The sequence below is a fragment of the Lissotriton helveticus genome, chromosome 8 (genome assembly GCF_964261635.1).
Source record: "Lissotriton helveticus chromosome 8, aLisHel1.1, whole genome shotgun sequence".
Classification (NCBI taxonomy): Eukaryota; Metazoa; Chordata; class Amphibia; order Caudata; family Salamandridae; genus Lissotriton; species Lissotriton helveticus.
In genome coordinates this window covers 356,815,517-356,833,757 of record NC_136069.1, presented here as the reverse complement: position 1 = coordinate 356,833,757, position 18,241 = coordinate 356,815,517, and the positions used below count along the sequence as shown (strand labels likewise).

Below are 18,241 nucleotides of genomic sequence, written 5' to 3'. Positions count from 1 at the left end.
TCACTGGCAACAACATCACTGGTGTGTGTGAGTGTGTGTATTTATGTGTGTGTTTGTCTCTGCATGGGTATCTGCTGTGTGTATACAGTGAAAAAAACTAAGGTTGAAGTGATGTTAAAGTTAGAAGGTAAAGTTAAAACATAACACACAATATTCTATCCATAACCACACTCCAACGTAATTTTAACCGCATCCGCGCTAGCGGTTTTACCGCTGTGCGCGGCGTTTTTTAAAAAACGTGTTAAATGACGAGCTCAGCTCGTCGTGAGCGTACGAGCGTCGTAACTCATGACGAGCTCAGCTCGTCATGAGCGGGGAAGGGGTTAAAATACACACATGGCAATGCACAACAATTATTGTCACAAGAATATTTCAAATATAGCATTTTTAGTTCAATCAGCTGTGTAGTGACAGTTAGGACCCAGTTACCATACGAAATGTATTTTGTGGCTTGCTAATAATTCTGGCACCATTTTACAAATTTTCAACAAACATTCCCCCCTAAAAACATTGATCTACCTCAGCTCCTTTCTGGAAAATTACAAGGTTAATCTGTCAAGCGGGGACTGACAAAAAAGGGATGGGGTAAATTTCAGACACTACAACCAAAATGGGTGAATGGAATTACACCAAATTTGGCAGAAAGCTAGATTTGCACACAGATATTGTGCTTTTTGTGAATGATACACATCTGTTAACTAAAGATCTTAATGTTCAAAATGTATAGATATCTGGACTGCTGCTCTCCAGACATGCTCTGACTGGCCAATCTAAAGGGGGCAAGTCATTCTTGATTTGTTGGTCACAACAATCTGTTGTGGCAGCCATTACAGGACTCTGGGACATGGTCCCTGGTTCTGAAAATGTATTTAAAAAAAATATGTAAGGGAGTAGAATGAACACACCTCAACTTCAAATGTCATGTGTGGGGAGTCCCAAAGACACTCCTTGGACTTGTATTAGCTGGTCACAACACAGACAACATGCCATGAGAGCCATTACAGGACTCTCTTTGACCAGGTTTCAAACTGAAATGCACTGCTCTGAATGACAAGTTCTGAAGGTCAGAAAAAGGAGTACATTTTTGACAGTACTACAACCAAAAAAAGGTGAACGGAATGACACCAAATTTGGCTGGAAAGCTTGATGTTTACCCAGAAAGTGTGTTTTTGTAATTTAGCGTAATTCCCTTCTGTAGTGTTTGAGAAATTAAGGTTCCAAATGTGGACTGTTGGTTTTCAGATATGTTCTGATAGGCCAATTTTCAACGGACTTGTCATTCTTGATTGGCTGATGACATCACCAGTAGCAGCCTGCCAGTTAACTCCATGGTGACTACAACACAACTGCAGCTTTACCACAGTGTTCTAATAAGCAACTAGAGGACTAATATTCTGAATTTATGACAAAAGTGTGACACACCTGAATGCCACCTTGATGGAATAAAAGCAGTAATATTGAAAGCATTTCCTGCAGACAATACTGCAGTAAATGTGGAAATGAGGGAGCTTGATAAAAAAAAAGTCTCCAAAGATGGCTGCCGGAGAAAAGCAGAGCCCAAATGTAGCCCAATGACACACATCCTTATGTAGCCAAATTTGGAAAGTATGAATAACGCTCAAGTAAATTCTGCAACAAATAATCAAGTGATCAACTGGATAAAAAAACATAAAAAATAGCAACTAGTTTAAAAGCCCTTTACTGCTATTTGACAACTCATCTTAGCTTTTTAGAAAACTAACCATCATTTCTATGAGGAAACAGGCCCCTAATTTTGTTCACTTCAAAAGGAAATGCTTCGAGTTTTACAGTTTTCACTCCATCAAGGTGACATAGGTGTGACACACTTTTTAAATAAATACAGAATGTTAGCATTTTAGTAGAACACTGTGGGGAGGGAGAGAACAGGGGCACAGACTCAGGCAATGTAGGACAGGGGTGAGGGAGCAGAAACACCAAGCTGACCACACTGGGCTGATGGGAGGGGCAGTGGCAGCACTACGGACCACATAGTGCAGGAGGGAGAGGCAATGGCAGAACAATGGCGCATGCAGGGCGGGGGCAACAGCCAACCATGGAGGACAACCAAGAGAGGCTGTGGCAGCATAACAGACCATAGAGGGCAGGAGGGAGGGGCAGTGGCAACAAAACAGACCATAGAGGGGCAGGAGGAATGAGGTAGGGGTATTGACTTGGACAATGGAGGGCAGGGGGAGGTGGCAGGGTAAACAAGCTGAGCATGCAGGGCAGGGGTATGGGCAGCACAATGGACCACACAGGGCAGGTGGGAGGGCAGTGGTAGCACAATAGACAATGCAGGGGAAGGAATGGCAGCACAATGGGCCATGAAGGATGGAGGGAGGGGACAGGGGCATGCACACAGAGTGCAGTGGTGTAGGAGGCAAGGGCATAAAGTGGACCATGCAGGGCAAGGAGCAGAGGCAAAGGCAGTATAACGGACCATGGAGGGTAGGAAGGGTGGAAGGTGCAAACCAATGGACTATGGTAGACAGGAAGTGGGGGGATAAGGACACAGACAATGGAGGGCAGGAAGAGACAGAGGCACAGGGAATGAGGTAACCATGCTGGGCAGGTGTGAGGGGCCTATGCGGCACATTAGACAATGGAGGTTTGGAGGGGGAATTGCAGCACAATGGACCATGGAGGGCAGGAGGGAGGAGCAGTGGCAACAGAACAGACACTGGAGGCAGAAGGGAAGGGAGTAGCGGTACAAACTAGGACAACATGGGTTGGGGGAAGGGGGATAGGGGCATCAAGATAGCCTGCACAGGGCAGGTTAGAGGGGCAGTATCAGCACAATATACCATGAAGGGCAGGTAGACGGAGCAGTGAAAGCACAACAGACCATGAAATGCAGTAGGGAGGGTCCTGGAGCTTGCCCATGGACAAAAAAGGGCAGGGCCCAGGGTAGGAGCAGCAAGCTGAGCCAGCATGGTAGGCGGAAGGGGCAGAGAAATCACAACACACCATGGAGGGCAGCAGGGAGGAAATAGAGGCACACAGTGACAACGGAGGGAAGGTGGGTGGGTGCCAGGGGGAGAAAGAGGACCACACAGGGCAGGTGGGAGTTAAAGTGGCAGCAGCATAACAACAGCCCATCCCTGGCTGGTGGGAGGATTATAGGCATCACATAGGACCATGGTTCACAAGAGGGAGTGGGCTGGCGCATGTACAAAGGATCAAGGAGGGCATAAGGTAGGCGGTAGGGGCTGGACTCACACAAGTGAGTAGGGGGAAGGGTCCAGAAGCAGCACAACAGACCACATATGAGGAGCTGTGGCAACAGAATGCACAGGGGAGGCAGGAGGAAGGGGATAGGGCATGGACTCAGACAATTGAAGGCAGATTAGAGGGGGCAAAGACAAGGGGAGCAAGCTGATCATGCAGAACAGCCAGGAGGGGCAGAGGGAGGTCAACTGTACATGGAAGGAAAGAGGGAGGGGGAGGCACTCAGACAACAGAAGGCAGATGTAAAGGAAACAGGTTAAGAACGAAAGCCAAGCCGGAGGGGAGTGGTAGGGACATAGACTCAGACAATGGAGGGCAGAGGTAGGGAGCAGGGACAACAAATTAACCACACAGAACAAGCAGGAGGGGCATTGGCAGCACATCATTCCAAGCAGAGCAAGTGAGAGGAGGAAGGTGCGTGGACTCTGACAACACAGGGCAGGGAGGAGGTGGGTAGAGGTAGCAAGCTAACCATGCAAGGCAGTGGCAAGGGCAGTGGCAGCACAAAAGCCATAAAGGGCTGGAGTGATGATCCCGGGGCATGGATTTGACCAATGAGCAAGGGGCAGTGGCAGCCAGCTGACCACGGATAAATGCCTGCAGGAGCAGCAGAACACACCATAGAGGGAGGGAGAGGGCAGGGGCACACACACACACACGGAAAACGAAGGGCATGGAGAAAGGGACAGGGATCGTAAGCTGACCAGACAGGGCTAGCTGGGAGTGTCAGTAAGCTGTCTACCGACGGCTGGTAGATGGGGCAGGGGAACACAGATGGTGAATGGCGAGCAGGCAGAAGGGGGACAGTGCAGCAATTTGACAAAGGTGAGCAGTATAGCATTGGAATGGTCAGCATAATGGACCATGGGGCAGGGAGAGAGGCAAGGGCATGCACACTGAGAACAGGGGGTATGGGAGGGAGGCAGGGGCAGCATGCGGACCACAGAAGGCAGGAGGGAGTAGCCAAGGGCACACAGATGGAAAGCAGAAGGCAGGCAGGACAAGACCAGTAGAAGGGATAGCAAGCTGGCCACGAAGGGTAGAAGGTGGGGCCAAGGGCAGCAGATGGAGAACAGAGGGCAGAAAGGAAAAATGGGTGGGGGCAGTGGCAGCAAGCTGGCCATAGATAGAGGGCAGGCTGTGGGTAGCTGGGCATGTGCCTACCCCTTTCTGGAAATGTGCACTGAAGAGGTGTTGGCTATCATCTCAGCATGACAATTTCTACATATGACAGACAACTGTGTGCACCACACCGGGTAGTTACCCAAGTACATGCACTTAATTAGTCACAGAAGGTGGGCTATCTGTAATTTTATTCTGTATTCAGTAGCGTATGAAGGCTGCAGGTAGTATGAACTTTAGCACCTTCAGGCTCTGGGTATTTAAAGTGAGTGGTCTATCTTTAGAGAGTTTTTGCACAGAATGAACACTGTTCGTAGTAGATATCTTTTAATTATCTGTTGTATATTCCTCATAAGACTTGTCTGTCTGCAAACAGTGTGGTACAGATAAAGTCTCTGCATAGGGTAAACATTGTTTACAGTAGCCACTTTCCTACTCATGTCCGCTTCATTTATCACAAGAGGTTCAGTGAAGGGTTTCATATTGGCTAAAGGTTGTCCGTAGTAGGGCATTAGTTATGTAACAGGGCTTGAATGTCTGGAGGAAGTTGATTTTCTCTGAACATTTGTATACAGATTGAACAACATGTGTAGTAGGGGTTACCCATGTATGTATGGCTCAGTTACCCATGAAGTGTATAGTATAGAGTAGATGTTTCACATTACAGAAGCTTGCTTCACCTAAGGGAGTTGTATGTGTAAGGGCATTATTGATGTTTAATGCTATTTGGAGCTATTTCATACTTACTTTCATTCCTCGGAAAGGCCATACTCCTTTATATAGTAAAGTGTTCCAAAGTAGCTTGGATGATTTCATCAGTGATGTCATCAATGATCTAATCTGAGATGTAATCAGTAATGTCAAAAATGATATCATAGAGCCTGTCATGAATAATTTTAATATGTGAGGTAATAGGCAGTGTATGGCGGAAGCACAAGTTATAGTTATCTATGCTAACTATAAATAGTGAATTTCTGAGGTTCTTGTTAGTTAAAAATGTTACGTTGTCACTGAATTCTTTAACCCAACGATAACGTCGCTTTAACCTTTATTTTTTCTAGTGGTTTTCCAGGGTTTTTCCTTTTTTTTTTTAAATGAATATTATATTTAACATGTAAAGTCAACCCCTCCCCCACCACCGAAGGTGGGTTGGCCGCAGGGCCTGGCCCAAGCTACTATTGCTCCCGGGTATCTCATCACCTGGGGCGAAACAAATTTATACTAAAGGAAGGGGCGCACTGCTCCCCACCCCGAGTGGAAATGGGCCGCGGTGAGCCCTTCCCCCTGGGTCAAACTGTAATTATAGTGGAGGGAGCACGCAGCCCCCCGCTCTCCCAGCCATAAGAAACTCCTGGACCCCATTACCTAAGGCCATACAGTAATTATAGTGGAAGAGGTTCAAGGCCCCAGCTGCCTCCCAGCATACTGTAGGAGCCGGAATTGCTCCCATTGGTGGTAGCAGCTGCTTATGCTTGCTCCTGCCGGCCAGGATCAATATGTGTTTCCTTTCCCTTCAATAAAGCCTTTGGCCCTGCGGATAGGGTGCCCGGAGCCGCTTCAAGCTTAGGGAGGGGAGCAACATGCACTCTCCCCTTTTTGGGGATGGGGTCCCTGGGACCCAAATGGGCTCATGGGGAGCCCCACTCACACCTCCCTCCCCAAATATTGTTTTAGAAAATGGCAGCTGCCTCTTTTGTTTCTTTTTCTTTTTGCTTTTTTGCTACGAACCCACAGGACTCCTACAGGACTGTGGTGGCAAAAGCCAACAGTTATTTTGACATTTTTGTGCCCCGGGTAGGGTCCATCTGGTGGGGCATGGTATTCCTAAGCTGTCCCCTTATTAAAAAAAAAAATTTTTTAGGACAGGGCACTAGGTCCCCTCGGGCCAGATGTAGGTGGCCCAACACCGGTCGGTAACGGCCGAAATTACCGAATTTCGGCAGTTACCGGCCGGTATTGGGTTTTTGAGATGTAGGTGGCATTTTTTAAGGATTCAGTATTTTACCGAATCGGTAATTTAAGGATTCGGTAAAATACCGAATTCTTAACATACCGATTTGGTAAATTACCGAATCCAGGATGTAGGAAGCACTCAAGTTAGTGCATTCCTCAGTTAAGGATTCGTTATTTACCACCAACTAGAAGTTGGTGGTAAATGATGAAAACCTTTGAAAAGCATTTTTTTTGCTTTTCCAACAGTGCCATGTTGCAGACATACGCATGTATGTCTGCAACATGTGCACCCATGCACAATTGAGGGGTGCAACAGGGTGTCAAAGTGACACCCTGCCACCCTTCAATGTTTCTCCCAATTACCGAATCGGTATTTAACGATTCGGTAATTGACATTCAGGCCCATAGGAATGAATGGCAATTACTGATTCGGTAATTTTTGGGGAAAAATTACCTACATCCCATTTGCCTGTTCTTAAATACTGAATCGGTATGATTCGGTATTTAAGAATCGGTAATCTGGGATTACCTACATCAGGCCCCTAGTCCTGTAATGGCTGCCAGCGACATTTGTCTTCATGTTGCTGGCAGCCAATCACAACGTTCGCTCCTGCGAATTAGCCCAAGGGAGAAAAAGCTCCAAGGGCCAATCAGAACACTCTATTTAAAAATAAAATGGGTTTGAGGGACTCTCGTGTGTGGTGTGTGTGTGTGGGGTGTGTGTGTGTGTGTGTGTGTGTCTCTACTTTGAAATCCTTCTTTCAGCCAGGCTTTGCGTAAAATCCAGCATGGGCAGCCAACCCCAACTGCATGTGGCTTTCAAAACTAATTGACCTTAAGAAAAAACTAACCAGTGTAAAAAAAGGGTGTCTTTCCTCAGGAGAACTGTCTTAAGTAGCATTTCCTAAACTGTGAGTCCCCAGGCAATTTCTTGTAGGCCAAGACAGAGCAATCAATAAAAATGCCTTTACATTTTGTATTTATCTTGTAGCATTTGCTGGGATTCAAAGACAGAGGTCAAATGTCATGCTATGTCTTCAAACAAATTGATGCTTATTTTTTTAACATGGGATTTGTGTCTACTTTTCTTTCTCTGACTGCAAAGTGAGAGGAGTTTCTAAAGTGAACTATGTGATAATCTTCTTGGGGTATGTGGAGTGTCAAAAGAAAGTCTATTGGATGTCATTTTTAACACACTATAAAAAGAAAATCCCTGTAAATTAATTTGACGCATATTTCAGAAATATATCAGCAGATAGGAAAGAAACATTGAACCACTTTTTTGTAATTCTGAAGAGTGATGGACAAAGATTGTTATTAATATCAAAACAAATCAGTGTGGTGGTACACAAATGATAAATATTCACTGAAACTTGATTTTCTCACATTTCCATTGTGCTATATAATTTTATCAATGCAGCTGTATGTTTGTGCAAATTTAGTGGCCATGAGAATGGAAAATGTGCCTTCTGTGAAAGACAGTGTGCTACTGCACAATGCTTTAGTAATGTATTTGCGCCAGTGTGCTCCAAATGCACCACCAGCTACATACTACACTCTTACCACTCTCCTACTGAACACATTCCCTCACTTTGTGTGAAACTAGGATTTTCCACACTCCATATGATTTCACAACATAGATGTCATAACCCCCCACGCCCTCTGAAAATTGTTCCAGCACCACAAGTGCAAAGGTGCTTATCTATGTTCGGAAGTCCAGTTTTGAAAAAAACCTTACAAGTATTCCAAGCAAGACTCTGAGTGAACCTTTCAGTAATACTTTGCTGCAGTTTTTACTTCACAAAGCCATTTCAACAAAGAACGCGCTCAGTATGCTTAACCATACACAATCATTCCATTTGTGCACAACTTTCACACAACTTGAGAAATATGGATGTGGCCTAACAACAAGAACTGCCAACTTTGAATCTAGGGAATCAACTTTGAGTTCTGGTGTTGGTTCTGGGCAATCTCAAGTGCAAAAAATTAAATTAGTCTGACCTTACATGATGTAATCTGGTGGTCATGTAAAGCACTCCAAAATAGTGCTTTGCCAATGGGTAGTTACAGTTAGGACCACTTTTCCATAGTAAAACCATTTTGTGGTTTCCTTATAACTTTGGCGCCATTAGACAAATCTTCATGAAACTTTAAGAAAAAAAAAGTCTCACCTGTCTTAGCTTACTGGAAAGGTTCGCAGTAATCTGTCAAGCAATGGCATGGAAAAAGTTGGGGTCCTAAAACACGTTTTCCTCATTCATTTTTCAATTGGAAATTCAGACACAGCTACAGCCCAAGCCATGAACAGAATTACACCAAATTTGACAGAAAGCTAGATATTCATCCTGTAAACTTGCTTTTTGTGATTTGGTATAATTCTGTTCAGTAGCTTTTGAGAAATAAGGTTTAAAAATTATTGATATCTAGAGTAGGGCAGGATGCGCTGAGCGGACTCTCGAGACGCGATCTGATTGGCTGCCACTACATCAACAATGATGTGGTGGCAGCCATCTTAGACTCGGGACTGAGTTCCGAGTCCTAGGAAAAATAATTTAAAAAAGTTATAAGGGGGCAGGGTAGGGATAAGCAGCACCTCTTGGCATAGGGAGTTCCCAGGGACCCCAGAGCCAAATATATCATTAAAACAAATGTTGACATCTCTGGGGGGTGCCCCCTACTTCCTGAACCTCTACAGGCCATGGAGACCCATTCATTGGGGCTGAATTTTAATAGAAGGGGCATGCAGCCCTCCTCCATAAGCCTCTTCCAGCCCCGGGAAGTCCATACCCCTGGAGCCGGCTTCTTCGTTGTGTCCTGGGTATGCCACCCCAGGGCACCATTCGCTGCCGGCAAGAGCACGGGCAATAATAACTTGTCTGCTCCCACCCGCAGGAAACGGCAAAAATGTTCCTGGAAACACAATTTTTTCCTCTAACCATGATCTTGTGGACTGGGAGAGAGACATTGCTTCCGCCCAGCTGAAGCAGAGAAAAAAACCTTCTCCATTGAGCAGGAGCAATGCCACCTCTCGCTACACCTAGGCTGGGTGCATGCAGGAGGGTGTTGTATGCTCTGGGTGCCCCAGGTGGTCACTGGGACACCCACATTAGACCCCGGGCGATGTGGTCCCCGTGGCTTGTCAAGGCTCAGGGAAGGGACGAGAGCCCCTCCCCTTAAAAATCAAATATGGCCCTGGGGGATAGGGACCTTCAAAGGCTCAGGAAGGGGGTCACGTGCCCATTTCCCTTAAAAATAAATGCGGCCCTGGAGATGGGGGCCCCAGGGTTGTAAAGACCCTTCCTGGCAGGGGGGATGCACTACCCCTCCTCTTAAAGAAAAGAAAATGTTCCGGGGTACACGGTTCCTGGGGCCTGTAAAACCTCGGGGAGGGGGACTGAATGCCCCCCTTCCCAATAAATAAATTATAACATTTAAAAAAAAAATCTGGCTTACGTCGGCAACCAAGATGGATGATGGTAGGGGAGCCATCGTGCCCACAGAAGGCCTGGGTTTCCCCCCGCAGCCCGAACAAAAAATAAGTATCTGGGTGTTCCGCATGGGCAAAATACAAATACAAAAATGAATAATACATGCATAGCAGGAGGTGCTCATTTATCATTCACTGCTCCGTGAAGGAGCACCCATAAGGCCCTGCAAGGGCTATTTAAACTTTTTTTGGGGAGGTTGGTGATGTCTATAGAATGGGTAGGGACACCACCAATGTAAATGTTGTGGGGCTGCAGGGAGGGCTGCAACACCCCAGCATCCTTTTAAAAAAACATATAGTATATCTCCTGGGTCATTAAATACCAGGAGAGCTTGCCATGTTTTTTTAAAGCGCTCCTAGCTGCAGTGCTATGGTCTTCGGCTGGAGTGCAGATGCCCCTTGTAGTGGGTTCTAGGGCTGCACTTTGCAGTCTGAAAAATGTTTTAAAAAAGACTCAAAGACATGTTGGTGTTTTTGTTCGTAGATAAGATTTATAAATATTTTTACAATCACTTTTATTAAACATTGCACTGGCTGAATTACTGAAATACGACTTTCATTCTATTTACATGCCAGGCCCTGCGTCCAACACTCGTAGGCAAGTAACCCCACACCACGTACTACCTGCTGGAATGAACAGCGTGCGCTTGATCCCACAGTCCCTGGCAGCACACAGACAGACTTACTGTCAAGTCAAACACTAAAATATAAAAAGTGAACCTACTGGTTTTTCTCAACAGGTGACCATATCAATATATATAAAGCAGATCTATCACCTTTCTCCCAAAATCACCAATATATTTAATCTAATGTATACTTTAGTAATTCACACAATACAATGTTTAATAATGGTGATTTTTATTAAAAAAGTTTGATAAAGTTTAAATAAAAAACATGTCTGTGAGTCTCTCTTTTAACATATTTTTTATTTGCCTTTTGTGGGCTGAAAAATGCTGAAAGAAAGATTCAGAGACATCTACTCAAAAAATAAAACCAATGTGGTTGTGAGTCTTTCTTTTAATATTTTTCAGCCCACAAAATGCAATCATAAAAACAGCCAGCTCAAGAGCATAGAACTTCAGCTAGGACTGCTTTAAAAAAAATATGGTAAGTTCTCCTGTGTCATGGATTTAATGACTCAAGAGACTTACTTTTTTTTCTTCTTTAATGCTTGGTGCCCCTTATAGAGACACCTCCAAGCAAAAAAACAACAACAACAAAAAATGTGATAGTCCTCGCAAAGCATTATAGCGCGCAGCCTTCATGCAGCAGTGAATAATGAATAAGCAGCTCCTGCTGCTCATTTATTATTCGTTTTTTAATTTTTTTTATTATTTTTGGGTATGTCCCAGTGCCCAGCTAGGAAACCCACATGCTTTATATATGTTGGCGGCCATGGGAGGAGACCCTCGGCCCGTCTGGATCCCCTTGCAAGAACTGGACATTTTTAATGCCCTGGTGCCCGCACAATGCTGGGGGTCATGTTGTGATCCCTAAGGTTCCTGTAGCCCGAGCCAGCTCCCCAACCAGCACCATTTTGGGTGCTAGCGGGAGCCATTACCTTTTCTTTCCAGGAGAAAATTTAAATTCCCTGCCCGGGAGAGTGCGGGTAGGGTATGCCTGGGTAGGGAACCAGTGTATTTTGGTGGAAGGCTCGCCGGGACATTGTGAAGTATTCCATCTCAGGAAATGGATACCGGATTGAGGAGGAGGTTTTTGAAGAAATGTGGCAACATGCCCACTCCCTTTATTCAATATTTGACCCTGGTATGTTGTCCTCGGGGCTCAAAAGGGGACCAGGGACGTGCGCCACAGGCCCCACTCTTATTTAATATTAGGCACCGGGGGACGGGGCACCCTGAGGCCCAACAGAGGCTCGAGGTGGGGAGCCACACACCTCCCCCCCTTTTTTATTTACAAACCTGCCCGAGGGAATGGAGTCCCCGGAGCCCAATAGAGACTCGGGAAGAGGGGCCCCCACTCATGTATGTCTACCCAAATAGTTTACAATAATGGCCAAAACACCCCATGGCCCTGGGAAACCCAAAGGGTCATAATAATTAAAATTTATAACAAAGCCGGCCAGTGTTTTTTTTGCCACAGTCTGTCTGGAGTTCCATGGGATTGCAGTAAAAACAAACATTTTTAAAAGGAAATGTTGGTCTTGGGGCAGGGGGCAACACTACCCTGACTCCTTATATATCTTTTTTTTAAAACAACCTCAGGACAGGAAGTCCCCAAGTCCTATAATGGCTGCTGAAACATTTTCGTTCATGTTAAGGCCAGCCAATCAGAGCACTCACTCCTGCAGAAGCCTTACTTGTATACATCTGTGGGGCTCCTGTTACTCCCAAACATAAATGGGGCCATATATTACTTCTGTACTGTTCACATATGCCTCAAACTGACACGCTGTTTAACTAATAAGGCCTAGGCATGATGCTTCAACATTTTAAAAGTACACAATGTTGAAATGCCCGTATCCATAAATGTGCATTGCATTATGCAAAACAGGAGGTTGCAATCTTAAAATGTAGAAAATAAAATACTGTCAAGCGCCATGCAATAATCAGTGTATTCTAAAGTAAAAGTTGATAGTGACTGTGGTAGTCTGGCAAAACTTTAAATTGCAACTTTCATAGCCCCCCCTTCTCTTACCTCATGCTTCAAGTCAATGGTGAAATCAGATTTAAGTGGTTCATCTTCCAGAAGGCTAGCAAGCCTATAAAATAATAAACAGGCATTACTGTCTTCTACATTTTACATTTGTCAAAATGCATCACAAATAAAACATCTGAGTTTACCATACTGTTGCAGGCATCACACAAAGAGGGAACAAATCGGACAAGTTATGGGTGAGGTTCGCAAAACTATCTTTTTAAGTCATATTTTGAGTCCACTGATGAGCATTAAAAGCGTTAGTTGTAAAATTTCACATTACACAGACAAAGAACAATAAAACCAAATATAAAACAGAGCTTTACACCCACACTTCTTTTATAAACACCTTAAAGAAATAGTCAAATGTATAGGAAAACACTTGTGTTTGATTACATTTGTAACTTGAAACAAAGCTCATCGATTTTGTACATTTTAAACAGTGAAACAATTCTTTAGAATATACAGAGATTAACCAAAAACGTTAAACTCAATACAGAAAAACTGCAACTGGTAGCACATAAAGACTGTGGGGGAAATAATTAGGTATGGGCTCGCTGGCACGCAACGTGGCGTTCCAGCCAAACTGGTTACGCGGTTCGAGGATGGTAAGTTGGCAAGCGTAAGCGAGAACTGGTATCTCCTAACGCCATTTCTGTGTGCTAGGAGGACATCTGGCAAAATTCTACTCAAACAGCATCAAAATCAACTCAAGAAGCAGCGCCCTCTGGTGCGCTGCGTAGTACCGTTAATACCGATTTTTCTGAGCACAACGCACTCCCAGCACTAATTCACAGTGAAAGCAGCGCAATGTGCCTATTTATGCTTGTTGGCGGAACTCCGCTGGATCGTACTACATTTTTTATGTAACTCAGAATTCTGCTGAGTCAAATTCAATGAGTTCCACCCACCCCCAGAATATCCACTAAAATATGAGGCTTGTTGTCGGGATCCTCATTTAGAGAGGTCGGTTTTCATTTTTACACACATTTTTACATTGATTTACAAAATTACAAAGCATTGCAAACATTTTGCTGTGACCAGCCAAGCTATTCATCCGGCGTGCTGCACTTCAATGAAAGTATTAAGGTAGACCAGCCCCCAAAGCCAGAAGACTCCTCATAACATTGAGAGATTCAGAGCTGTTGGAATGAAGTGTAAAGAAGTGTTCCTCAAGATCTTTAAATAGCGCCCACCTCCTGTCGCCCCCTCTCAAGGGATTCACCCCTGAATCACGGTCAATGTTGTGAGTTTTGTGGAGTAAATAATAAACATCATCCATCTAATTTATTTTTACACTATGGCATTTAGATGACTCATTTATGGCGAAAACAGTGCAATAATATAATCTACATTCAGCTAGTCTAGCCAATGATAGGCCAGTATCATGAATCATGACTAGACTAGTTTAATCTAGATGCTATTATTAGTATTTGAAAAACCTTAAATTGAGGCAACCTGTACCACTGCAAAATCCTCTGATATGCAGATGGCATTATGCTTACTTTGACAGCACCGGAGAAATCACTACCAGCCCTTATGGCCTTGCTAGATAGAGTCCTCTTGCAGTTTCTCCAGATACACTATTAATTGGCCTAAATGTGAGCTGTTCCGAATGTCATCTACAATCACTGTAGCGGCACTTGAAGGACACAATTTCAAATGGATTAGCCACAATGCTAAATACCTTGATTGACATGGTCCCCAATAACAACCACTCTAAGCCAACAAATTACATTTTATTTTAATAGGTCAATTACTTTTCTGGAGTCCAAGTGAGTAAAATGGAGATAGCTACCCCATTTAAATGCACTTCAGGTATGCCCCGTCTTTTGGTCTCTCCTCACATACTATGTAAAATTGACTGTCATTAGAATCTTTCCTCTGGAGAGGAGACAAGCATGGGGGGGGGAGACCTTCAAAGTTATATGCTAACACTACAGCAGGAGGGCTCTGATGTCGAACACAGAAGCATACCACATGGTCCAGCAATTGGCTCAACTATCTTATATCATGAATAAGACCACATATCCGTCTTCTACTTGACCATGGTAGAGTTAACTATTTTGACAGAGCATTTTTGAGATGGAAGACATATATGTGCCCAAATATCCTTTATCAAGCTCGCTCAATCCCATGACCTGATCTTTACTGGCATCTTGAATATCCAATAATAGATCCATGAAGACAGATCTACACCTATACTCCAAAGCTTCGTTTTAGCATTACTTGAAAGTGAAATAAAGTGGATGCCCTATATCTTGAAGAGAATAGGCTGCCAAATGTCTTATGATCATAGATTAAACGGCCTTGAATGGAGCTTTTCTCCCTTTTGAGGGAACTGATCCTTAAATGTAGAACAGATGAAGGCCAATGTTGGTGTTTCCAACAAGTGTCCCATTGGTAGAGAGACAAAATATTGAAATTAAAATATCGATATACATTAATATCGATGTTTTAATTTCGATGGTATAGAATATCGATGTGCAATAATATCGATAGACAGAATATCGATATTAAGGTATGTATGTTAGTAATATCGAAATTTTGTTTAGTGTTATGTATTTTATTATGTTGTTTATGTTTGTTAAACATGTTTTTTAATGTATGTTTAGAATTAGTAAATTTGTTTACATTTTGCGTTTTAGTATCAGAGCGGGTTGTGGGTTTATAGGGGAATAGGGTGGGAAGTAATTTAATTATAATTAATTGATTAATATGTTTTTAAAATATTTTTGCTTAATAAATAATTATTCATTAAAATTAATTGGTAATGAATTATTATTAATTAATTAATTAAATGAATTAGAGTTAATGTAGTAGTATTTATTACTTTTTGTTGTTAATTAATAATGAATTGGTAATTAATTATTATTAATTAGTTAATTAAATTAATTAGAGTTAATGTACTAATATTTTTAATTTTTGTTATTGCTAATTAATAATTAATTGGTAATTAATTATAATTAATTGGTAATTAATTATTATTAAATGATTAAATGGCAATTACATTTTTTATGTGATTTATTTATGTGTAGTGGGTTGTGTGTTTATAGGAGAATAGGGTGTGACATAATTAAATTAATTAAAGAGATTGTATTTATTTATTAGTATTTATTGTTAATTAATTGTTAATTAATTAATTGATTATTAGTTTTTTTAAATTATTTCATAATATTAATGTAGTAATCGCTTCTCATGTAATGCATCTCCCTGGCCCTGGTTCTCTGCCTGATGCTCTAGCTATATGATGTCATTTGGAATGTTATGGATGTTTGTTCTTGAAGGTGGAGCGGTTGGAGAAGATGGGCTGAGCAGCCAGGAGTCTGCTCCTGGTGGGGCTTATATTAAGACTTATATTGGCATTTACTAAGCTGTAACTTGAAGAATAAACTACAACTACAAGAGTTGTCTACGAGACTTCATTGATTTCTACATTGGCGACGATTTAGAAGGAAAAGAACTTACGTGTGGAGAAAAGAAGGCTATTTGATGGCTACTGGAACGTAAGGTACTAATATTACTAAAGACATTGAACTATTTAAGCTTTCTGGCACCCGCCCCACCAGTGACCCTGACAACGGTCGCCCTAAATAAATTTAGGTGCCAGATCCACCTGTGTATGAAACTGTAAAGTGTATCTGCAGTCCTGTTTTAAAACTGTGAAGCCCAATGAAGAGGTATGTGCTAAATCAACCTCAATGTGTTGAAATGGACTGTGATGTAGTGATGTCGGGGCACACATCGAGCCCCGGTAGGGGCGAAAGTCATGCCCCGGTGTTGAATGCTGACAAGGCTCCGGTGTGTCCTGATGAGAAGTGGCTGCACGTGGTAGAAAATAATTGGGGGCAGATTTTGATCCCATGCTTTTAAAGAATCATCAAGCCCCGCTGTTAAAAATGTGACGAAGAACAAATGTGGAGAAACTGCAGACAACAAGAATTTACAGTTTCAACTGTGAGCAATGATTGCAGATTTTTATCACATGCCTTTAAAGAATCATCAAGCCCCGCTGTTAAAAATGTGACAGAGAACAAATGTGGAGAAAACTTTGGATTATAGTCTACAGGCCTTTGCACAGTCTTTTGTAACTGTGCAATGTTTGCCAACCACGACTGGTGTCGCCATGGTATTGAAATGGAATTGCAAGAAAGCCCCAGTTTGTTGTTGTGTCTCTGTGCTCTGTAGCTGACCTGGATTGCCATCAGAGTTAATTTCATGAGTCAAGTACTGGTGATAAAGATGATTTTAATGTGAGGGTTGCCAAGAGCATTGCTGCCTGAAGATCATCACAGGTGCAACAGCGCCATCTTCTGGCTATGGAGCGCAATTGCACCAAGAAAAGGAATGAACTGGTTCACTCTGAGAGAAAGGAGTATTCAAAACTGGAACAGTAATGAAATATTGCTATAACGAAAATAGGAAACCCAGAACTGTACTGTGTGAGATGATTGTTACATATTAAGTAACTCACTCATTTGTTGTGGTGCATGTGATGACGGCTAAGTCACTTAGTGACACTGCATTGAATTTGGTGATATATGCCAATGTAATGTACATCTCCTTTTTTGCAACGTTTCATATTCTAAATTGATACTCAATGTGTATTTTCATTTTACAGTATTATTATAGGGAGGTGGAATTCCCCCCTTTACAATTATTTGGGAGGTTACTGCGAGTGTGTGGTTTTGTGTGGTTTATAAGGAGGTGGATTCCCCCTTTACAATTATTTAGGAGGTTACAGCGAGTGTATATTTTATAGGGAGGTGGATTCCCCCTTTACAATTATTTGGCAGGTTTTTGCGAGTGTGTGGTTTTGTGTGGTTTATAGGGAGGTGGATTCTCCCTTTACAATTATTTGGAAGGTTACTGCGAGTGTGTGGCAATAGGGAGGTGGATTCCCCCTTGGGAGGTTACTGTGTATTAATGTGTGTGTGGTCCTGCACTAGTATACAGACGGAACATTATAGTATGTTCATTAAGAGGATATGTAAATTTCCCTGGTCCTGCAATATTATGCAGTAGAGGGTGTTCCTGGTAAGTAGACGATATATTATAGTGTGTGCAGTAGAGGGTGTATGTTATATCCCTGGTCCTGCCATTTGTTTAAGTTTGACTTCTATATTAACTGTAACTTGAAGAATAAACTACAACTACAAGAGTTGTTTACGAGACTTCATTGATTTCTACAATTAATTATAAATAATGTATTAATAAATATTGTTTATTCTTGTAAATATCTTGTTAATTAATTGGTAATTAATTATTAATTGGTAATTAATATGTGTTAATTAGTTAATTTATAATTACATCAATGTAATATTAATTGTTATTAATTTATTAATTGATATTTATATTAATTGTGGTTTTTTGTATGTGTATTGTGTTGTGTGTTAAAGGGGGAGTAGTGTGGGAAGTAATTTATACCCCCATGCTATCCAACGCTTTCCCTACTGTTGCACCCTCTGGAGTGGGAATAGTAATGTTTACCCCTACGCTATCCAACGCTTTCCCTACTGTTGACTCTCTGGAGTGGGAATAGTAATTTTTACCCCTACGCTATCCAACGCTTTCCCTACTGTTGCACTCTCTGGAGTGGGAATAGTAATTTTTACCCCTACGCTATCCAACGCTTTCCCTACTGTTGCACTCTCTGGAGTGGGAATAGTAATTTTTACCCCTACGCTGCCCAACGCTTTCCCTACTGTTGCACCCTCTGGAGTGGGAATAGTAATTTTTACTCCTAGCGCTATCCAACGCTTTCCCTACTGT

The 18,241-nt window shown here is 42.7% G+C and overlaps 1 protein-coding gene across 4 annotated transcripts in view; it reads right to left on the bottom strand.

Moving 5' to 3' along the window:
- Nucleotides 1-18,241, bottom strand: part of B3GLCT (beta 3-glucosyltransferase) — a 1,060,368-nt gene that overhangs the window by 377,591 nt on the left and 664,536 nt on the right. For all 4 annotated transcript variants that reach the window (XM_078657144.1, XM_078657145.1, XM_078657146.1 and 1 more), the window contains exon 8: nt 12,470-12,533. In XM_078657144.1, coding sequence (XP_078513270.1) covers nt 12,470-12,533 — 64 coding nt within the window. The remainder of the gene's footprint in view (nt 1-12,469; nt 12,534-18,241) is intronic.